Genomic DNA, 21490 nt, shown 5'->3' with positions numbered 1-21490 from the left:
CCGCCTTCAGCTGGGGCCATCAGACCATAGCCGAGGGCCACGCCGCCTTCAGCTGGGGCCATCAGACCATAGCCGAGGGCCACGCCGCCTTCAGCTGGGGCCATCAGACCATAGCCGAGGGCCACGCCGCCTTCAGCTGGGGCCATCAGACCATAGCCGAAGGCCACGCCGCCTTCAGCTGGGGCCATCAGACCATAGCCGAGGGCCACGCCGCCTTCAGCTGGGGCCATCAGACCATAGCCGAGGGCCACGACGCCTTCAGCTTTGGCCAGCGACGAGCATGTCAGTACAGCTAACACATTCCAGCCTGGCTCCTGGACACCAGCAGCCAAGAAAAAAATAATACACACACACACACACACAAAAAAAAAAACTGGGTCACCATACGAGTATTGCGATGCCACGATACTGGATTTTCCAGGGTGAAACATAAAACCCGAAGCAGTCTGAACTCTATGGTCTTTTAAAAACCTGCTGTTGTGTGAACTGTTTACCTTAAGAAATGTCTGCTTATGTTTGGTTCCTAATTTCCTTGCCATGATACTTCTGAGTATAGTGATACTGGTACCTAACACACACTATGGTATACACACAATACAGTATATACACGAAATAGACCTTCACAAGTTTCCTTCCATCCTTGCCACCATTGTTCAGTGACCCACCTGAAAAGACTGGTCAATTGAAAGCAGCAAGGTAGAGGAAGGATGATGGGAAGGAAGCTTCATAATCCCTCTCCTTTAGTACAGGGAACTTGAGGATGGAAGGTGGACTGGATCGTATTCATTAGTGCACACCTTAGCAAAATGCTTGGCAATGGAAACCGGTCATTTCAAACAGATTTGACAAAAGCGGTTTCCACCACAACGTGTTTTATTACGGTTTGCAGTAATGAATACAACAACGGACATGATGTAAACTAATGGGAGCTCTCAGCTCTGTTATATGAAAAAACCTTTCGTGTTGAATCAGGGAATACTTGATATAGTGGGTGGCATTCATGGGGTGTGGAAGACACATTTTCTTATCTCCCCAACTATACTGTAAAGGCTTTGTATATGAGTTGTGTTGTAGGTAATCAAGGTATATTTGATGATTTTTTTGTGGATTGCAAATTAAACTACCAGGCTTGAGGAAACTGGGATGTGATGTAGGTGCTGGCAAGTAGGTGGTACAGTGTTGCTCAGTTGGTAGATCATGGTGATAGCAATGTCATAATGGTGGGTTTGATTCCCGCTGGGGCCACCCATAAAAAAAGGTATGCACACACTATTGTAAATTGATTTGGATAAAATGTTTGCCCAAATGGCATACATATATTAAATATTTTCAGTGTGACACTTTTTTTATGGCTTTACATATGTGGTATGATATACACCCCATCATCTGACATCACAAACCTTTTAACCAAATATTTTTTTTAACTAAATGAAGCCCATGCATGAAAACTGCCTGGAACACATATTGGTCGAGTTCCTGCCCGAGTCCATACCAGACTCCTGCCAGATCTCAAAACGATTGGATAGGTGTTTAATTATCAACTATGATATAGCAGTCTATGCCCGACTGAACAGTTGATGACATAAAACCATTGGTTGATGCAGTGCAATGCCTGCGCATCAAGTCAGGTTGGAACTCAACCGCTTTCAATTAAGCGTCATACAGGCAGGGTTATGGGAAATTATGTTTTGAAGAAATACAAGCCTATTATATTTAGAACTTAATTTAATAAAAACAAGCAAGTGATTCAGAAATTTAACAAGTCATTTAAAATAGAGAAAAACAAAGTAGTTTATGAAATCATTGGAGTGGAATTGTTACAAATGGAATGCTAAGTACAGCAACACCAGCATAATCAGACAATCCCGGTTTACACGCTGATAGCTCAAATCAAATGAGCCTCCTCTGTCTATACAGTTCCCTCTCAGCTCTGTACGGCCACCATTTAGGGCCTACAATCCTTCCTACACTGGACAGGAATGATGGTCTGTGGTCCTGCACTGGACTGGGTTTAGGAAGCGAGGGGGAGCGGTGTTGCAAGTGAAGAGAGTGTTGAGCATAGCTGTGTACTGTAGCTCTTCTTTCTCCCTCCACAGCTCAGTCTTTCTTGGTCCTCTTGGCCTTGGCGATATTCTCCTGACGTTTCTGCTTCTTCTTCTGTTCGCGGTCGCGCACTTCAATCATCTTGGCCAGTTTCCACGACAACAGGGCGCTGGCGATGAAGAGGGGTGTAAGCGCCAGGATGACAGTGGTCAGAAAGCCGTACGGGTCCTTGGCCGCCCATTCCACCAGGTACTCCGCCCACGCCCGCACGTCAATCATCCTGATCGCCAACAGCAACTCCAATCCCAAACCTGGAACATGGGAATGAGGAGAAGGTTTATTATTTAAACATAAGAAGCTTGCAACAAAACATTGCCACTGCCTACACACTGTTGCCCTGCTGAACATTAAACTGCTGACTGGGTACAATTTACTCACCACCAACAGGTGCTGCTACTCCCCCCAACAATAAACACACTTGTCTTTTCCTACTAGCAATGACTTTGATAAATTGTTGAGGGGAAATGTACTTTATACAAATGATGTGGTCTCACCTAGTTATCTTAAGATGAATGCACTAATTGTAAGTTGCTCTGGATAAGAGCCTCTGCTAAATTACTTAATGTCAAATGGAAGTAGCCTTGGCTCTGTTGCTACAGCCACACAGTTTCAGATTCTGGTGACATCTGTTAATTTCAAATCTAACCAATGTTATGTTTACATTGGATGTCTTGTATGCTAGACTTTATACCTACCGTGTACTGATATACAAGTGAAAAACAGTCAAATTGTCTCTGTAATTTTAAAGTCTCAACCACAGATAGTTCCACGCCAATAAGAGATATTCAATGAGCATGAAATAGCCTATGCACAACGCAGTGACTAGACACATTACTTTAGTACTGGAGAAACAAAAGACAGATTGCCTCTTTACAACTAACATTAGCTTAGCCACTAACCGTTAGCTACATAACAAACTCAGCGTCTGTAATCAATTAAGCTAGCGTTAGGTAGCTAGCTAGCTTATTTGCATTGTAAAACAGCCTCATCGCCCTAGCAACTTTGATCTAGTTTCGCAGTAGACACAGCGACAACTATTTAAATCAAGGCTATATAACATTGGTATAATTAAGTTAACATACTCACTTAACAGAGATTTCTATTTTTATCCCACGCTGATCCGGCACCCTACCACCAGGAAGTTGGTTCTTGCAATTGGTTATGACGTGTACAGCCTGGCATGTATGGAATTGTAGTTTTATTGTGATAGAAGGATACCAGTGACCTGACTCAAGACAAATTAAATTAGGTTAATGCGTGCGTTTGAGCAGATCCCTTTTGTCAAGCCGCTTTACATTGTGTTGCACTATTAGACCAAAATTGGTCTTATTCGACATTGCAGCCGACTGACTATTTATAGATCAGTCAGTCAGTCAGTCAATCACAATTTACCCACAATGCATCATGGATTTGATGCTCTTGAGCTGATCACTTTTGTCAATCGGTAACAATCGTTGGTCACTACCTTTCAAGGTGTATTTATTGTATTATAAGTACCAAAATTGGTCTTGTTCGACGTTGAAGCCGATAGTACAGGCGACTGCTGACTGACTGACAGTTGTGTAAAGTACTTAAGAAAAAAAGTAGTAAGATACTACTTAAGTAGTTTTGGGCATACTTTACTATTCATGTTTTTGACAACTTTTACTTAACTGCATTCCTAAAGAAAATAATATACTTTTTATTACATACATTTTCACTGACACCAAAAAGTACTCGTTACATTACGAATGCTTAGCAGGACAGGAAAATTGACAAATTCTCACACTTATCAAGAAAACATCCCTGGTCATCCCTGCTGGCTCTGATCTGGCAGATTCACTAAATAAAAATGCTTTGTTTGTAAATTATGTCTGAGTGTTGGAGTGTGCCCCTGGTTATCCTTAATTTTTTAAATATATATATATAAATATATATTGTGCCGTGTACTACTCAAATCATGCTACTCATTATTATTTGTAGCTCATTCAGTCACCATTTACCAACAATACATCATGGATTTGATGCTATCGAACACGGCCCATTGGGTGCTTTCAAGTGGATCACTTTTGTCAAGTCGGTGACCATCGTTGGTCACTGACTTTCAAAGTGTGTTGAATTGTGGGAATAAAAATTGTCTGACTTGCACCTAAATGTCGACTGTATGAACTTTATGAAAATCCTGTGATCAAAGGTGTCCACCTCACCAACGATCTATCATGGTCCAAACACACCAAGACAGTCGTGAAGAGGGCACGACAAAACCTTTTCCCCCTCAGGAGACTGAAAAGATTTGGCATGGGTCCTCAGATCCTCAAAAAGTTCTACAGCTGCACCATCAAGAGCATCCTGACCGGTTGCATCACTGCCTGGTATGGCAACTGCTCGGCATCTGACCTCAAGGCGCTACAGAGGGTAGTACGTACGGCCCAGTACATCACTGGGGCCAAGCTTCTTGCAGTCCAAGACCTATATAATAGCCGGTGTCAGAGGAAAGCCCATAAAATTGTCAGAGACTCCAGTCACCCAAGTCATAGATTGTTTTCTCTGCTACCGCACGGCAAGCGGTACCAGAGCGCCAAGTCTAGGACCAAAAGACTCCTTAACAGCTTCTACCCCCAAGCCATAAGACTGCTGAACAACCAATCAAATGGCCACCGGAATATTACATTGACCCCGCCCCCTCCATTTGTTTTGTACTATTACATTGACCCCGCATGTGACAAATAAAGTTTGATTTGATTTGAAGTTTTGACTGCAATTGACTGCAAGTTTCTGCAATTGCTCTTAACCAACTTCATGCTGCAGTCATCACCTGCATTGTGGGAGGTTCTATTGTCAACAATAGAGTGGATATACAAATTTTATGTGATATTTGAGGTTCTCTCTCACTAATTGATTATACAATGTACACACACCACAGGAGGTTGGTGGCACCTTAACTTGGGAGAACGGGCTCGTGGTAATGGCTGGAGTGGAATTAGTGGAATGGTAACTAATACACCAAATACATGGCTTCCATGTGTTCGATGCCATTTCATTCCCGCCGTTCCAGACATTATTATGAGTCATCCTCCCCTGACGCACATATATTTCAGTTTGTGATTGTGTGATCAGGGGGTTGGAGACATGTTTATTTCGACATTAAAAGGAAAAACTTATATTTAAGCTACCCTTAAGGTAAATATAATTGACTTAAGTAAAGCTACTTTGAATAAAGTAGTTCACTACCTCCAAATGACTTTCTGAAAAATTATCATACGTAAATCTGAAATGTCAATGACTACAAATTGCAAGAACAAATCATTTTGCAGTCATATGTTAACATAATGTCTAAATTAGCCTATTAAACACAACTACATTTCCAATGAGAATTAGAATTAGGCAAATGTGATGCAAAAGGAAAAGATTGCCTACTTCACCCATATTTTATTTTTGGGAAAAAAGTTGTGTAGTTCCAGTAGTTAGCTACACCATTAAATGTCAAAAACATTTAACTACTGAAAACACTACCTAGATTTGAAATTAGTTAAACTACCAGCAAGCTACTGCAAAATGTAGTTAACTTACTGGTGGAACTACATGTAGTTCATTACTCCCCAACACTGGTTACAATTGTGCTTCTTTGAAGGCAACCATCTTGAGACCATGCTGTTTTGACAATTGTTTGGGGTAGGCCAATGGTGGAAAGTGCTCAAAACACAGGCCTATGTAACTTTATCTGCATCAGTGTTTGTTTATTTGAGTTTAAACCGTAGAAGGCAGTGTTAAATGTAATTCGAATCGATGGTCAAAAGTTTTGGTCACCAGTTTTCTGATATTTAATGAGAAAATAAAAAAGTTGAACTTCACAACAAAGGAGCATCAGGCTGTCTGAACTTCCTGTGTGGAAGTATTGAAACCAAATCGGGGTTGGTCACACCTGCAGTTCAAAGGCTTCTGCACACAGGGGAGGAGAGGGGGTTCGCCTGAAACGCATGCTGGACAACCAGACAGGCAAATGCACATACCAAGCAGAGGGTTTGCTTTTAGTTGGGATTAATAATGTTCATTATTAGACGGCAAGTTGTTTCTTTTCTGTTCAGTGAATGAGTCCATGAGTTTCCATGTATTTTTGTGATGGCAAATTTGAATAATAGAAAATAAAATAAAAATCACAGCATGCAAGGTTTGTACTAGATCAAATTATGATTTGCCCACTTGGAATGTGAACCTTTCTGGGCCTAAGCTTTATTGCCTTTACAAATTATATGTATTGGTAAGTTGTTAACAGAATATTCCTTATTTAATCAGTAAGATAACATTTAGTTTATTCAGTCATGTTGGGGCTTGAGCTGTGAGATGGATGAAAAGGCTGCTATGAACTGGATAATATATTTATTGTTCCATTTCTAAACCAGCCTATTGTTTCAACATAGAATAACATGCTGTCAGCCTATACCAAAGTCTAGGCCTATAGGCTAGTTATAACGTTATTCTATTCACAAACTCTTTATGAATATGGGCATTTATAAAAAGGTACCCACGTTAACTTACAACACAGGAAAAGAAACTGAAGGCACTTTTGTCCAACGTGTGCGTGTGAGTCCTTGATGAGCTAGAATGCAATGTTGGAATTTATTCTTGGTATTTACTTTTGTTCATTCGACAGAAAGAGAGAGAGGCCATTGTTAATTGAATAAGGCCCGTATTGATAAAATGATTAGAGAATGGACGAGCCGTCCATATCCTTGCGTTCCTCCCACGCCCTCTCCCTCACTGACAGTTGAGCCCTCTGAACTTGCTAAGAAAACAACCCAGTCACTCGTGATGTTATTGAGAGGAGAGAGCCTACGGTTGTAGATGTCTTCTTCAATACCAAAAATGCGGCTTCAACTCTTGCCCCTTTTACCCCTGTGGGAAACTATAAGACCGCCCTTGGATAAGACCCCGCCTTTAAACTCAAACACTAACAAACTTCAGAGTATTTTCGTCTTTTAGTATCCCCCCCTCCACCACCACACACTGGGCCCCGCCTTCTAGCTCCGGAATGGCTTCACAAAGGATTTGCCGACGTTTGGGAATTCCGCCTATAGCTCCTTTTTTACCGCCACTTGTGCGCTGGAATCGGCCCAGGATGACCAAGGATCCCACCCATCTCGGTTAATTTGACAACACAAAGGACTTCGCCGAACCCAAAAGAAACCGCCTACTATTCCAAATAAGGGTCGTCTCTCCATGTACGGCAAACAATCGTCTGGAGTGTCTTTTTCTCTTCCGCATCCCGTTTATATGGTCGGGGAGACTGTGCTGCAAGTTACAGCAGTGCAATCATGGCGGAGCGAGTCCAGCAGCCCCCGGCCAAGCGGCTCTGCTGCAGGCCCGGCTACAACCCGGCATGCAGGCAGGGGCAGCGGGCTGGAGGAGTACTGTGTGGCGGTCCGGGGTCCGCTCCAGGGGGATCGGGAAAAACACACAACCCCGAATCGCTGCTAGACATAGCGGCGCGGAAAGTCGCGGAGAAGTGGCCCTTCCAAAGGGTGGAGGAACGGTTCGAACGTATTCCAGAACCCGTCCAGAGAAGGATCGTGTACTGGTCCTTTCCGAGGAGCGAAAAGGAGATATGCATGTATTCGTCGTTCAACGCCGGGGGAGAAGAGAGTGGAACTAGCGGGGAAAACAATGAAGAGACCCAGCTGCCTTTCCTACGGGGTGTCACTCTGCTGGAGGGCGGCTGGGTGGACAACGTACTGCAAGTCGGTGAGTATCTTTCGCTAGGCTACTGGGAAATATGATGCTGGCCGGGGAATAACAGTTAGCTAACCCACGTTGGTATATCTGTCATGTGGGAGAGAGAATTGACATTCTCTACCCGCATTCATTCCATGCTTTTCTGTAATTTCCAGTGAAGGGGTAGAGTAACAAACAGTTTTCCCCTTGTTTTTGCCCAGTGCGCATATACAATTGCCCTGAACCGTTCCCATTTGAACGCTTAGCACTTTGTTCTTATTTTCGTGATCGTTTGTTCAGCTTTCTGTCCACCTCCAATGGGTAACCAAACAAAAGCCCCTATATCTTTTCACCACTGGATAAATGGAACATATTTAGAAAGGTTGGGAGGGACAGCGATTTAAAGCCACAGCGCTTCTATTTTGTTTGCCAAACACCTTTTGTGAGATGTAAGCTTTTTTTTCTGCTGCTTTTCAGCTTTCGTGGGAGATTTTTCCAAGCACAAGAAAATGAGTAGGCTATGAGATGGCACGAGCTAGTTTAGGCTATGCCATTGCCAATATCGCACAGTCATGCGTCCTATTCCATAATGCATTATTTGTAGGATATCGAGTCTAAATAAATACAGGCATTTAGCCTGCTGTGGCCTCATACCTCCTGCCTCCCTTTACCAGAGCCATAATATTCCTGCATTCATCAGTGCAATAGGCTCAGCTGTCACTCTGCCCCCAACCCTTGGAAACACTTCAGCATTTTAATTTCATTACCCTCCCCAGTTCATCTGAATTCTAATGCAATCTGCAAACTTGATTATATATGCAGGATCTTTCCCCGTCCCTCCTCCCCTGGTTCTCTCCCTTCAGAAGGATCTGTAGTTCTCCAGCTCTTTGGGTCTTGGATCATATGTTGTGCACAACAGTATCCCTCCACCAGCTCCTAGCTGTTTACCAGATTCCTCAGCATTAGTGCTTATTTGTGTGCTGCCTGCCATGTTGCCATGTTAGCAAATGACTGTTGGTTTGGTGAGGTGTGTGTGTGTGTGTGTGTGTGTGTGTGTGTGTGTGTGTGTGTGTGTGTGTGTGTGTGTGTGTGTGTAAAAGTGGGAGATGGATGGAAAGAGGAGTTTGTGTGTTGTCTGTCTCATTCTGCATGCTAGCAGGGAGAGGGAGGATGATGGGTGAACCCACAGCAGGAGGAGGGCCTGTTGTACTGATTGCAATTTTCGCCCCAGAATTTTTGCAGGTAAAATAAAGTGATAAATAAAAGATGCAATCTTCTCCCAGGGGATAGGCTGCCACAGGAGGAATGGCTTAAAAGCAGGGCGACATGAGAGGGAGGGGGCTGTCAACCGCTGGAGTGTGTGTGTGTGTGTGTGTGTGTGTGTGTGTGTGTGTGTGTGTGTGTGTGTGTGTGTGTGTGTGTGTGTGTGTGTGTGTGTGTGTGTGTGTGTGTGTGTGTGTGTACTATTGGGGTGTTGATGAAAGACAGTACATGAACAGAGCGAGAAGGCAGAGGTTGTTGTGTGTAAAAGCTAATATAGTTGAATGAGTCTGTACTCTCCCCCTCTCCTCGGTGAACAGCTATAAAACACTCTATATTTACTCCCCTAAGGCCAACTACCAGCCCCCTGGTCTCCTGATTATTTATCTGTTTCTCAAAGACATTAATCACCCCCCCTGTACATCAATGCTGAGTTTGAAGAATAGACCAGGGGGAGGGATGGGGGATGCAGTATAAGGAGAGAATGGGTAGAAGAGAGAGAGATGGAGAGAGAGAGAGAGAGCCCCAGGACAGCAACACAATTAGACCCAACCAAATCATGAGAAAACAAAAATGCTATATGGCAGAATACCATTATTTAAGGAAACTTTGACTATGTACAGACTCAGTAACTATTTGCACATTGTTACAACACTGTATATATATATATATATATATATATATATATATATATATATATAGCCATAATATGACATTTGAAATGTCTCTATCCTTTGGCATGTGTGAGTGTAGTGTTTACTGTATAAAAAAAAAAAACTTTTTAAAATCTATTTCACTTGCTTGAGAGAGAGAAATCCACTGGCAGTCGCTGGACCCAGGTTTGAGTCCCTTTACCAGATCCATAATATTCCTGCATTCATCAGTGCAATAGGCTCAGCTGTCACTCTGCCTCCCCAAAACACACACACAGCCATTGATTGATTGATTGGAGGCCGCTTGTGTTAATTACAGAACATTTCCTAGGAATTCCTACCTGCAGCAACACTAGTGGACAATGCTGGAAAACCGGTAAAAGCACAGTGCCTTAAAGTGCCCCAAAACTCCTGGCCCTAATTATGAGCTATGGAGTGGATTATGATATCATGTTGCAGTTATCTGAAAGTAATTGACTTCATGCTTTCGCTGTGTGTGCGTGTGTGTGCCTCCTAGTAAACCATGTCTTAAGCATTTATACGCCAATAATGAGTGTGCAAGCAGTAGTGCCATCAGTTTGTATTTCATCCCAATTTAGGCCTTCATATCGACTTCATATTGCCTATAAATCACCTTTATTTATCAGCAGCAGTGAGCTGAACGTTGGGCACTATGTCATGGGCACAGCACGGGGTAAATCACTCCAGAGAGAAAGATGGAGGAGGGGGGGAAAGGAGAGGGAGAGGACTAGCCTCATTAGCAGGTGAAAAAACAACAGTGACCTCTTAAGGCGTACGCATGCTTAATAGTTCAGAAGAGTTTGTGCTTATATTATGACGACATTATGTGACGTTTTTGTTAGGCTTGGACTTCGGTAAGTTTCAAAACATTTTTTTGTCTGTTCGGGAACAACGTTTTTGTGCAAGCTGAAGTTCGGCGCTGAAGTCTCACCCCTTCATCGGTGATTGGTCAACAGTAGGGATTCTTCAATGAAGTCTTTGTTGTCATTCAACGAGAACTCGTTTTCATGCACATTCTTTTATTTGACTGTCAAAATGAATGACAGATTTCTATTACTGCTTTTTTCTCGTTGTTCAAGCGAAGGTCGGTTCGGCTAGCAGAGTTTGGCTAGGTTTAGGGTTACTACTCACATGTGCATGAGAGGACGAGAATTGGCGTACGTATTCGTGGGTTTAAATGTCTCTGCCTGTGACTAAGACAGTGACATTGAACATGTGTGTATTGAGAACACACACAACCTCACTTCTCTGCTTCAGTTCTTCAGCAAAAGCCACATTTTCAGGGGCCTGCTTTGACATTTCAGGCATTGTCAAATGAAAACCTTTTATCTGTCACATGCTTAGTCTACATGTGGTGTTTACGAACAGTGAAAAGTTTACTTACTGGCCTTTCACAGCAATGCAGAGAGAAAGAAAAATAGAGAAGTAATAGAAAAGTAACAACACGTGATAATTAAAGTAATTACATACACAATGAATAACGATAACTTGGCTATATAGAAGACGTACCATGTTCAGGGGTACAAGGAAATTGAGGTAGATACAGTGCCTTCAGAAAGTAGTCAGATCCCTTGACTTTTTCCACATTTTGTTACATTACAGCCTTATTAAAAAATGTATTAAATTGTTTTTGTTTTTCTTCGCCTGTCTACACACAATGCACATAAAGACAAAGTGAAAACAGGTTTTTAGAGAATAAATAAATAAAATACACAACATCTAATTTTCGTAAGTATTCACACCCCTGAGTCGATACATGTTAGAATCACCTTTGGCAGCAATGACAGCTCTGAATCTATCTGGGTAAGTCTCTTAAGATCTTTGCACAAATATTTAATTCAAAACTGTGACTGCCATGCAGGAACATTCACCATCTTCTTGGTAAGCAACTCCAGTGTAGATTAGGCCTTGTTTTAAGGTATTGTCCTGCTGAAAGGTGAATTCATCTTCCAGTGTCTGGTGGAAAGCAGACTGAACCAGGTTTTCCTCTAGGATTTTGCTTGTGCTTAGCTCCAGTTACTTTTTTTTATTCTGAAACTCCTGAGTCCTTAACAAGTACAAGCATACCCATAACATGACGTTATTTTAACATAACACAGCTATTTTCAGGTCTCTCCAGAGATGTTCTATCAAGTCCGGCCTCTGGCTGGGCCACTCAAGGACATTCAGAGACTTGTCCCAAAGCCACTCCTGTGTTGTCTTGGCTGTGTGCTTAGGGTCATTGTCCAGTTGGAAGGTGAACCTTCGCCCCAGTCTGAGGTCCTAAGCACCCTGGAGCAGGTTTTCAACAAGGATCTCTCTGTACTTTGCGCCGTTCATCTTTCCCTCGATCTTGACTTGTCTCCCAGTCCCTGCCACTGAAAAACATCCCCACAGCATGATGCTGCCACCACCATGCTTCACCGTAGGGATGGTGCCAGGTTTCCTCCAGATGTGATGCTTGGCATTCAGGCCAAAGAGTTCAGTCTTGGTTTCATCAGAAACAGAGAATCTTGTTTCTCATGGTCTGAGAGTCCTTTAGGTGCATTTTGGCAAACTCCAAGAGGGCTGTCGTGTCTTTTACTGAGGAGTGGCTTCTGTCTGGACACTACCATAAAGGCCTGATTAGTGGAGTGATGCAGAGATGGTTGTCCTTCTCCCATCTCCACAGAGGAACTCTGGAGCTTTGTAAGAGTGACTATCGGGCTCTTGTTCACCTCCCTGACCAAGGCCCTTCTCCCCGATTTGCTCAGTTTAGCCAGGTAACCTGCTCTAGGAAGTGTCTTGGTGATTCCAAACTTCTTCCAATTTAAGAATGATGGAGGCCACTGTGTTCTTGGGGACGGTCAATGTGGGGACTGTCGTCGATGCACTTATTAATGAAGCCGGTGACTGATGTGGTAAACTCATCAATGCCATCAGATGAATCCCGGAACATATTCCAGTCTGTGTTAACGAAACAGTCCTGTGGCTTAGCATCTGCTTCGTCGGACCACTTCCGTATTGGAGTTTTTGCTTGTAAGCAGGAATGAGGAGGGTAGAGTTTTGGTCAGATTTGCCAAGTGGAGGACAAGGGAAAACTGCGTGTGTTTCTGGCTTTGGAGTAAAGGTGACCTAGAGTTAATAAACAAATGTTGCCTCTAATTTCCCAGGTGCTGGTAGAAATGAGGTAAAACATATTTCAGTTTCCCTGCATTAAAATCACTGGCCACTAGGAGTGCTGTCTCTGGATGAGCATTTTCTTGTTTTCTTATGGCCCTATACCACTCCTTCAGTGCGGTCTTAGTGTCAGCATGGGTTTGTGGTGGTAAATAGACTGCTATGAAAAATATAGATAAACTCTCTGTAAATTGTATGGTCTACAGATTATCATGAGGTATTCTAACTCAGGCGAGCAGAACCTCGAGACAGACAGCGCATCAGCTGTTAACAAAGACACACACCTCCCCCCTTGAGCTTACCCGACGCTGCTGTTCTGTCCTGCCAATGCATAGAAAAAACAGCTAGATGTAGGATATATTGTCCTTGTTCAGCCACGACTCAGAGAAACATAGGATATTACAGTTCTTCAGGTCCTGTTGATAAGATAGAGCTCCTCCAGTTTGTTCTCAATTGATTGAATGAATGATATTTAGTTCACAGAAGTGCATGATTTATGATCTGGAACTTAAATCTTGCATGACCATGTTGTCTTTGAGTCTCTCTGTGGCTCCATTTGGGCACTATGCAAGCAGAAAGCTCTAGGCCTCTACACTCTCCTGTTGTAGAGGAGCCTTTATTTCCTTATGGTTGATTCCATTATTTTTTCAGGTTAGTTATCTGAGCACAGTTTCTTTTAAAACAACCACCTGGCCTTCGGGTTGTTTAGATGTATCTCCTTCATGGCCACTTCTTAAAGTATGCTAACTGTTCAGTGAAATATTCTGTTAACTCATACCCAAATAATGTTGTTGACTCATCCTATACTCATATTTGTGGCCAAAGCATAAATTGGAGACAACCCACAAACCCCCACCTCAAACTTGTATCTGATGCCATCTTGCTGAGGAGGATCAGCTGGCCAATCAGCGGTCTACTCGCATGGATATTTTAATGACCGTTATACGCCCACATCATTCTGTTAAGGTACGCCAACACCATTCCAACACAGAAAAGCTGCTTTTTAACGTATTTAATAAAAAAATATTTTTGAAGGAAAATCATTTCACTCATATTGTAATTAATTAGAGGTCATATTTCATAGACATCTGGAAACGCTGGACAGCTACTTTAAAGGACACTTGGAAGGCATTTAGACATTGCTACTCTATTTTACTGTGTGAAACAGAAAATAAACTGAAGCACGTAACCTTTCAGACATACAGTAGGCCACTCGGGGGGGTTATTTTTTTACCTTAACCCAGTAACCTGGTTAGCTTGTTGTGATTGAATTAGGCCCTGAGACTCCCTTTTACCCTTGCCATGTGACTGACCCTGGGATCCTATCGTCATAGAAACATGGCCGGGTCTGGGCTTTCCAAAGGGAACAGGAGCACCAGAGACGGAAGAGGAAGCGAGACACCACACTCGCTCTTTTTTCTGGTTCAATAATCGTAAATGAACTAAGTAGACCAGACCCAGCTGCTATAGTATGGGATACACACACAGTTAAGTAGACCTGAACTCACCATTTTTTTTCATTAGTTCACTCAGGCCATTTACCATCTTCATTTATCCATCATCTTTGGGAGCCCCATCCAAGGGTAAGGAGTGTTTTAGGGAAAACCGGTATCCTACCACTCAGTTTCATTCGTATGGCTGACTGGATACAAGATGGGCTTCGTTTCAGCTGCTTTGTCATGGAAACACATTAACCGAGGTGGGAGCTTAAAGATAGGCAGAGGATACACAAAGAGTGTAGCCTAGTTCTGAAGAAGCTATACTTCAGCTGTATTCCAGCTTCCAGTTCCCAGCTCATATTCCCCTCCCCAACTTCCAGTAAAATGTATGCACACATGACTGTAAGTCGCTATGGATAAAAGCATCAGCTAAATGGCTATTATTATTATTATTGTTATTTCTTTCCAGCCCTCAGCCCATGTTCCCCTCCCCACCTTCCAGACCTCAGCTGCTGTTCCCCTCTCCACCTTCCATGTTCCAGCCCTATAGGTTTTAAAACCATGTGATACACATGCTTTCATTATGACCATAGAACAGTGCTTCTCTGTTGTGTGGTCAACAGCTGGTTCTTCCCTAACACACCCAGAAGCTGAAGAGCTTTGAATCAGCCCAAAGGCTACATCTGAAAGGTGTGGATGTGTGTGTGTGCATGAGAGTCATTTCAACTCCACAGCACCTGATAAACTGGACCCTGCCCCCATCCTGCCTGGATTTCATTTCTGTGTGTGTGCGTTCGGGCCCCCATCCGTGCCTCAGTCTGTAAGCCAGGAGTAAAGTGGTTGATGGTAATCCTACCTGCTGTCGTTACTGATTTGAGAACAAACATCTCTATCTGCCCAAAAACAAACATGGTGAGCGACCACCGGGGCCACTGGAGGGCTGGGTGGTGTGAAGGTTGCTTCCTGTCCATATCTGAACCACAACTGGTTTGGGTTGTTTACGGCTCAACGGTTACTGTTTCGTTTGGAAAATTTTATGCAAATCTGAAATAATTTGATATGTTGTTAAAGGTAGGCAAAATTGTAGATATGGCCCTGTGTGTGTGTGTGTGTGTGTTTCAGCCTGGATACAGTCTAGGCATTCTAAAGATGAGGGTGGATGGCATTCCTGTCAATCTTCGTTCTCATCCTATCTTTGTTTCCATTCACACACACACACTTGTCTCATAGCCTTAGGGCGCCAGGCAAGTTATTTAGTTGTTTTTTTGGCACCTTTTTTGTTTGGCCCCTCAGAATGAACAGTTTACCTGGCGATGACCCCTCACACACACTCCTCAAGGGGTGGAGGTGTTCACTCAATCTCCTCCTCCATGGAGCTGGCCTCAGTCTGACCTCATCACTTGACCCCTCGGGGACTAGGTCAAAGGTCAGACTGTCCCCAGCTGTGTCATTCCGCTCCAGGGACTGCCCACAGGCACACGACTGTTTTCTAATAAACACATCCTAACTGGCGGAAGATCTGTTAATAGAACCTCATGTCTTCCAGTTTCCCTCCGGTAAGCATGTTAATAGAAGCTCATGTCTTCCAGTTTCCCTCCGGTAAGCATGTTAATAGACGCTCATGTCTTCCAGTTTCCCTCCGGTAAGCATGTTAATAGACGCTCATGTCTTCCAGTTTCCCTCCGGTAAGCATGTTAATAGAAGCTCATGTCATCCAGTTTCCCTCCGGTAAGCATGTTAATAGACGCTCATGTCTTCCAGTTTCCCTCCGGTAAGCATGTTAATAGACGCTCATGTCTTCCAGTGTCCCTCCGGTAAGCATGTTAATAGACGCTCATGTCTTCCAGTGTCCCTCCGGTAAGCATGTTAATAGACGCTCATGTCTTCCAGTTTCCCTCCGGTAAGCATGTTAATAGACGCTCATGTCTTCCAGTGTCCCTCCGGTAAGCATGTTAATAGACGCTCATGTCTTCCAGTTTCCCTCCGGTAAGCATGTTAATAGAAGCTCATGTCTTCCAGTTTCCCTCCGGTAAGCATGTTAATAGACGCTCATGTCTTCCAGTTTCCCTCCGGTAAGCATGTTAATAGAAGCTCATGTCTTCCAGTTTCCCTCCGGTAAGCATGTTAATAGAAGCTCATGTCTTCCAGTTTCCCTCCGGTAAGCATGTTAATAGAAGCTCATGTCTTCCAGTTTCCCTCCGGTAAGCATGTTAATAGAAGCTCATGTCTTCCAGTGTCCCTCCGGTAAGCATGTTAATAGACGCTCATGTCTTCCAGTTTCCCTCCGGTAAGCATGTTAATAGAAGCTCATGTCTTCCAGTTTCCCTCCGGTAAGCATGTTAATAGAAGCTCATGTCTTCCAGTTTCCCTCCGGTAAGCATGTTAATAGAAGCTCATGTCTTCCAGTTTCCCTCCGGTAAGCATGTTAATAGAAGCTCATGTCTTCCAGTTTCCCTCCGGTAAGCATGTTAATAGAAGCTCATGTCTTCCAGTTTCCCTCCGGTAAGCATGTTAATAGACGCTCATGTCTTCCAGTTTCCCTCTGGTAAGCATGTTAATAGAAGCTCATGTCTTCCAGTTTCCCTCCGGTAAGCATGTTAGAAGCTCATGTCTTCCAGTTTCCCTCCGGTAAGCATGTTAATAGAAGCTCATGTCTTCCAGTTTCCCTCCGGTAAGCATGTTAATAGAAGCTCATGTCTTCCAGTTTCCCTCCGGTAAGCATGTTAATAGACGCTCATGTCTTCCAGTTTCCCTCCGGTAAGCATGTTAATAGACGCTCATGTCATTCAGTTTCCCTCTGGTAAGCATGTTAATAGAAGCTCATGTCTTCCAGTTTCCCTCCAGTAAGCATGTTAATAGAAGCTCATGTCTTCCAGTTTCCCTCCGGTAAGCATGTTAATAGAAGCTCATGTCTTCCAGTGTCCCTCCGGTAAGCATGTTAATAGAAGCTCATGTCTTCCAGTTTCCCTCCGGTAAGCATGTTAATAGAAGCTCATGTCATTCAGTTTCCCTCCGGTAAGCATGTTAATAGAAGCTCATGTCTTCCAGTTTCCCTCCGGTAAGCATGTTAATAGAAGCTCATGTCTTCCAGTTTCCCTCCGGTAAGCATGTTAATAGAAGCTCATGTCTTCCAGTTTCCCTCCGGTAAGCATGTTAATAGAAGCTCATGTCTTCCAGTTTCCCTCCGGTAAGCATGTTAATAGAAGCTCATGTCATTCAGTTTCTCTCCGGTAAGCATGTTAATAGAAGCTCATGTCATTCAGTTTCCCTCCGGTAAGCATGTTAATAGAAGCTCATGTCATTCAGTTTCCCTCCGGTAAGCATGTTAATAGAAGCTCATGTCATTCAGTTTCCCTCCGGTAAGCATGTTAATAGACGCTCATGTCTTCCAGTTTCCCTCCGGTAAGCATGTTAATAGAAGCTCATGTCATTCAGTTTCCCTCCGGTAAGCATGTTAATAGAAGCTCATGTCATTCAGTTTCCCTCCGGTAAGCATGTTAATAGAAGCTCATGTCTTCCAGTGTCCCTCCGGTAAGCATGTTAATAGAAGCTCATGTCTTCCAGTTTCCCTCCGGTAAGCATGTTAAATAGAAGCTCATATTTTTCTCCATTTACATTTGACATTTGAGTCATTTAGGAGAGCACATATCACAGTCATAGTAAATACATTTTCCTCAAAGTAGCTATCAGCAAAGTCAGAGCTAGTTACCCTCCTGTAATGTTAATAGAAGCTCATGTTTATTTACGCTCATCCATCTAGAATGGAAATACACTGTAGGCCTTTCTACTTCCTGTGTCCGTGAGGCTCCCACAGGAAACTCTGCTCTAGTACCATGAGCCAGACCTGACCTGGGGCTCTATGCTCTCTGAACCACACCATTCCTATCCAAAGCAACATTCAGTGGTGGGGAGTGGGGGACACCAGTGGCCATATTTGTTACAGGCTACCATTTGGAGTGCTGGATTAGCATAATTGATCCATGTATCTAGTAGTAGGCTGTGTCTGTCTGATGTGGCCCATTCTGGCCTGCATGTTCCCATAAACAGCAGAACCCAGTCAGGCCTTCCTCCCAGCAGAACCCAGTCAGGCCCTCCTAGCAGAACCCAGTCAGACCCTCCTCCCAGCCTCAGCAGGGCTCTGTACTGAGACATGTGTAATCCAGGGAGTGATGGGTAATGGCCTTCTCTCTGATTTAGTCAGTCTATTGGACTGGATGGATGGCAGACACGCCTATAAAAACAAAAGAAAGCAAAGAGAGAGAGGGGAGGGAGAGAGCGGTCGATCGATAGAGTAGGGACACGTCTCTTAATAAAGATTTATTCCTTTTTTCATTCCCTCCATTCGCCCTGGCCGGGAGGGGGGGGGGAGAATGTGATTACCAGCTTGGTTTTCCCAGGATGCCCCTGGTGTGTGTGTGTGTGTGTGCACTTTGCAGTTAACATGTCTCTGTGTGTATTGTGTGTGGCTGCCGGTGTGTGTTGCGTTTGCATGTGTGCGTCTCTCTCCAGTGAATATGGAGGATAAAAGCATTCTCCATAGTCCTACAGGCAGCAGCAGTAGCAGCAGCTGTCTGTCCCCTGTGTTTGTGTCAGCTAATATTTAGTTAATCTCTGGTCTGGGACCTGCGGGATCGAGCGGAGCTCTTGGTCCACCATCCATCTCCCAATGATCTATATTCCACACTCTCCCTCCGCCATCAACCCCCACATAGAGAGAGGGGGAGAGAAGAGGACCAGGGGAGCGATGGGGAGAGAGGCGGGGAGACCAGGGGTTTATTTGTGGACGAAGGGGGGTGGAGAGAGGGATGGAGTGGGAGGAGAGTTGGAATGAGGGAGGGGTTAGTTTGTGAAGGAGAAGGAAGAGGGTCTGTGTGCACCCTCTGCATATGCCAATCAAGGGGGGGGGGGTGTGTGTGTGTCCTTCCCTCATGCACTATTTCCCTCACTATAGCCTATTATCTCATTGTTATGCAGTGTGTAGTTATGACTGTCCACCTGCAGCTCATTGTTATGCAGTGTGTAGTTATGACTGTCCACCTGCATTGTCTCAAAACTGCTGACTCAATTGAACACATAGACAAATGCTTTTATCACAGAGTGACTTGCTCATCTGAATGGATATATAATAGCCTGGAAAGTGATTTTCTCCCAGCAGCAGCTTGTCCTGTGGCAAAACCTCACCCACTCTCCCTCGTCTTCAAATCTCATCTCAACACTTTTCTAGAAACAAGGCCGGTATACGTGCTGCTCTGCCTTAATTACACACCCTTTCAACTCTCTCTCTCTCCACCTGTTAGGGAGCTCAGTGTGTCATGACTACAGGCCTAAAGAATAGCTTTACTGCTGCAGAGCCACAACTGGTAGGGAGGGAGGTAGAGAATACAGCAGGGAGGAAGGGTTGGATGGAGAGAGAGGCTTGGAGAGTCGGAGGGAAGGAAGAGGAGTGAAAGAGGAAGAGTTGTCGCAAACACAGTGAGCCTTAACCACCCTCTCTGTCAGTCAGTCTCTGTCTTTTCTCTCTCTAACAGGCCTCTAATGGGTTTTCCACTGTCCCGCTTCCAAACCTCTTTTTCTCTCTCTTTCTCTTTCCCCTCTGCCTATCACCTCTCTCCTTCCCCCCTCTCTCCTTCCCCTCTCTCCTTCCAGCAGCTGGCCAGGAGAACAGCTGACTAAATCTGGAGCTTGGGGCCCCTGGCCCTGGTTCTGCCCCAGCCTCCTCCCGTTCCCAGACTCCTCTCGTTCCCAGCCCCCTCCCTCCTCTCCTGGCCCCTTGCCTTGTCTCCAGCCCTAGTCCTGCCTCAGCTGAGCTTTGGCTCTATAGCTCTGGTTCTCTCTGGCCCCCACTTTCACCCCTCAACCACACGCTAGCTCCCTCACACACACATGCATGCACGCTGCACGTACTCATGCACTTATATGATCATTTCCATGTAAAAGGATCAATGAGCACCAATGTGAAGTTCGTAGGTGCATGTCAAACTGGGTGTCAAATGAAAGACACGAAAAAATACATAAAGACATTTTTAAACAATTTTCCATCCTGAAAAATTGGAATGAACAAAGGCTTTCATTTCTTGTCAAACAGATGGAAAATGGGTCTTAGAAAACATCTAGCAGAACAAGTCTTAGGTATTAGAAATACATCAGAACACAATAAGGCAAGACCCCCGCCAACAAATATCAACACTTTTTTATTTCATTTTGGAGAAAATATTTGCCATCTATAGGTTTAAGAAACATTGTCTTGTGTCTTAATTCCATTTCCCAAAACCCACATCTTGAAGATATTTTCTGATTTCTCTTCTTCATGAGGACAGAGGTAATGAAAGTACACAGAAGTAACAAGTAAAGGTAGACCTATTAATTAGTTATAGTAGGGGTCGGCAACAGGCGGCACATGGGCCAAAATGATCCCACAAGTGTTTTTAGTAATAATTTATATACACACACACACACGTTTTCACAAGTGTTTTTTTTCATCATATGTGATCGTGTCTCAATGTAATCAAACTATGAAATTATTGTTATTTTCAAATACAATCTATTGTTGGCCTTTTATTTTTTGGGGGTTCAATTTGCAGTGTACAAATTATTATAATTATGTTCGACCATCTGCTCTGACATAAATCAGCCCTTGGCTGAAGGTAGTTGCCTACACCTGAGTATTTTTCTTTATTAATTATTGATTAAAACTCGATATTCTGTTATCAAATTGGTAACATAATTTTTTTTAAATCGGTAACTCAATTTCTGCAATTGACTTCGCTACAAAGGGAAATCATAGTATTCACTAAAAGTTGGGTCTTACTGTCCTCCCTTCCACTGACATACTGTTATGTTCAGTACTACTGTCCTCCCTTCTACTGACATACTGTTATGTTCAGTACTACTGTCCTCCCTTCTACTGACATACTGTTATGTTCAGTACTACTGTCCTCCCTTCTACTGACATACTGTTATGTTCAGTACTACTGTCCTCCCTTCTACTGACATACTGTTATGTTCAGTACTACTGTCCTCTCTTCTACTGACATACTGTTATGTTCAGTACTACTGTCCTCCCTTCCACTGACATACTGTTATGTTCAGTACTACTGTCCTCCCTTCTACTGACATACTGTTATGTTCAGTACTACTGTCCTCCCTTCCACTGACATACTGTTATGTTCAGTACTACTGTCCTCCCTT

At 43.7% G+C, this 21490-nt stretch overlaps 1 protein-coding gene and 1 pseudogene across 1 annotated transcript; one reads left to right on the top strand and one right to left on the bottom strand.

Moving 5' to 3' along the window:
* Nucleotides 1-919: 919 nt before the first annotated feature.
* LOC120062791 (small integral membrane protein 15-like) lies at nucleotides 920-3258 on the bottom strand. The gene is made up of 2 exons (XM_039012863.1): nucleotides 3190-3258; nucleotides 920-2354 (listed from the first exon to the last, which is right to left on the bottom strand). The coding sequence occupies exon 2, from the start codon at nucleotides 2320-2322 to the stop codon at nucleotides 2098-2100; it is 225 nt and encodes a 74-aa protein (XP_038868791.1). The 5' UTR covers nucleotides 2323-2354; nucleotides 3190-3258; the 3' UTR covers nucleotides 920-2097.
* Nucleotides 3259-7173: 3915 nt separating this feature from the next.
* Nucleotides 7174-21490, top strand: part of LOC120063376 — an 80429-nt pseudogene continuing 66112 nt past the window's right edge.

Source organism: Salvelinus namaycush, chromosome 18 (genome assembly GCF_016432855.1).
Source record: "Salvelinus namaycush isolate Seneca chromosome 18, SaNama_1.0, whole genome shotgun sequence".
NCBI classification, from domain to species: domain Eukaryota; kingdom Metazoa; phylum Chordata; class Actinopteri; order Salmoniformes; family Salmonidae; genus Salvelinus; species Salvelinus namaycush.
This window is presented reverse-complemented; position numbering and strand designations above follow the sequence as displayed.